The 2,381-nt window shown below is 43.5% G+C and overlaps 1 protein-coding gene across 1 annotated transcript; it reads left to right on the forward strand.

Moving 5' to 3' along the window:
- Positions 1–278: 278 nt before the first annotated feature.
- On the forward strand, positions 279–2,371 carry LOC111650610 (macrophage colony-stimulating factor 1 receptor 2-like). Its single transcript, XM_023400525.2, has 6 exons — positions 279–411; positions 974–1,085; positions 1,325–1,424; positions 1,495–1,621; positions 1,729–1,840; positions 1,924–2,371. The coding sequence occupies exons 2-6, from the start codon at positions 995–997 to the stop codon at positions 1,986–1,988; spliced, it is 495 nt and encodes a 164-aa protein (XP_023256293.2). The 5' UTR covers positions 279–411; positions 974–994; the 3' UTR covers positions 1,989–2,371.
- Positions 2,372–2,381: the final 10 nt, after the last annotated feature.

The raw sequence follows: 2,381 nt of genomic DNA on the forward strand, positions 1-2,381 counted from the left end.
CGAAAAGTCCCCTCAATGTCGAAAAGTCCCCTCAATGTCGAAATGTCCTCACAATGTAGAAAAGTCCTTCAATGTAGACAAGTCTTCTCAATGTAGAAAAGAAAAATCCTCACTACGATGTGAGAGAATGGCCGTCATCAAAATACCAGCACAAGTACAGTAACATGCTGAGTGTTCTCATTATATCAGCAGTAAAATCTTTTGAAAAAAGTCTCTCTCTGTCACCTGTCTGTCACCTGTCTGTCACCTGTCTGTCACCTGTCTGTCACCTGTCTGCCTCTCTGTCAGTGTATCCACAGAGACGTGGCGGCGAGAAACGTCCTGCTGACTGATCGTCGTGTTGCAAAGATCTGTGACTTTGGTTTGGCTCGAGACATTCGCAACGACGACAGCTACATCGTTCAAGGAAACGTCAGTGTTCCAACGCTACACTGTTACCTGTTAGAGTAAACAACAACAACAACAACAACAAAGCTGTTACCTGTTAGAGTAAACAACAACAACAACAAAGCTATTACCTGTTAGAGTAAAAAACAACAACAACAACAACAAAGCTGTTACCTGTTAGAGTAAACAACAACAACAACAACAACAAAGCTGTTACCTGTTAGAGTAAACAACAACAACAACAAAGCTGTTACCTGTTAGAGTAAACAACAACAACAACAAAGCTGTTACCTGTTAGAGTAAACAACAACAACAACAACAAAGCTGTTACCTGTTAGAGTAAAAAACAACAACAACAAAGCTGTTACCTGTTAGAGTAAAAAACAACAACAACAACAACAAAGCTGTTACCTTGTAGAGTAAACAACAACAACAAAGCTGTTACCTGTTAGAGTAAACAACAACAACACTATTACCTGTCAGAGTAAACAACAACACTGTTACCTGTTCAGACGTCTGCAGGGTATTAAATGTTCATCACTCCGTTGACAAAATAAGACACATTTCTGTGTGTTTTATTTTGAAGGCCCGCCTCCCGGTGAAGTGGATGGCTCCTGAGAGCATCTTTCAGTGTGTTTACACTGTGCAGAGCGACGTCTGGTCGTATGGAGTCTTACTGTGGGAGATCTTCTCTCTGGGTAACCATGGCAACGCTTGACAATCAGTAACATTACAGCTCTGATCTTGATAAATATTGATTATTGATTGTGGCATTAAACACTTCTGTGGTCCTAGTTATCAGGTAGAAATGTTTCAGGTTTATTCCTCTGTGTGTTACCATGGAGACAACATCAGCATGACATCATGTTCTGATTAATTCAAATGTCTTGATTGGGACGTTTCTCACCTCTGACTGTTTCTGTGTTTACCTGCTCAGGTAAGAGTCCGTATCCCAATGTTGCCGTGGATACCAACTTCTACAAGATGATCATGGATGGCGGTCACATGGCTCGGCCAGACTTTGCTCCAGCAGAGATGTAAGTGGACAAACAGGTTCATGTCGGTGTAAATAAAGTTGTGTTGAATCTAACACACCTGTCCTCGCAGGTATCAGCTGATGACTCTCTGCTGGAGTCTGGAGCCCACCGACAGACCAACCTTCAAAACCATTGGTCAGCTCGTCAATGGGCTCCTCCCCTCCACCAATGACACGTCGCCACGTCACACCCATCAGGTGAGGTCCAATCAGCTCTGACTGGCAGGCTGCTGTTTTAAACCCACAGTAGAAGTGAGTTCAACAGTTGGTACCTGAACACATCGTCTCTCTTCTTCTCTCAACAGTCGACGTACAGGAACATTGACGAGTGCAGAGAGGAAGAGGAGGAGGAGGAGGAGGTCATAGGAGGAGGAGAAACACTGAAGAGAGGAGAAGAAGAAGAGCAGGAGCAGAGAGGTAATAACCCAGGATGACATCAGTTGTTGCTAAGAGACAGTTTACCTGTAAACCTGACTGTACTCCTGCCCTGATCTTCTCAGAGCTCCGTGATGATGAAGAGGAGGAGAAGGAGCTGATGATGAAGAACATCTACCAGCTCTCCTGATCGTCTCGTCCAATCAGAATCTGTTTCTTACTTTTAGTTTATAACAAATGAAAGACGAACATTTGAGAACGAATTGATTTCATGTTTCTGACGAGACAAAGAGCGTCCTCGTCACTCTGAGAACAAACGTCCATCCTGAACAGACATGAAGGGACGTCTGGGTGCAGTCATGTGATCCTCTGCTCTGATTGAACAGCTGTTTTCTCACCAATCGGCTGCTGACAGTGTTGTGATTCGTTTTTCCTGTTTTTCTGTCTGGGGAATTCGTTAAAGACTTGTTGTAGAGACGTCGTCACTTTTCCCTCCGGTTTGTTTAAAGTTCACAAAGTTCAAGATAAACCAACTCTGTGTTTCTGTTCCCACTGGAATCAGGACAATCTTGATTGGCTCTCT

This window comes from Seriola lalandi, unplaced genomic scaffold, assembly GCF_002814215.2.
Source record: "Seriola lalandi dorsalis isolate HSWRI2012SDOR001 ecotype SW California unplaced genomic scaffold, Sedor1 jcf7180002052516, whole genome shotgun sequence".
Taxonomy (NCBI): domain Eukaryota; kingdom Metazoa; phylum Chordata; class Actinopteri; order Carangiformes; family Carangidae; genus Seriola; species Seriola lalandi.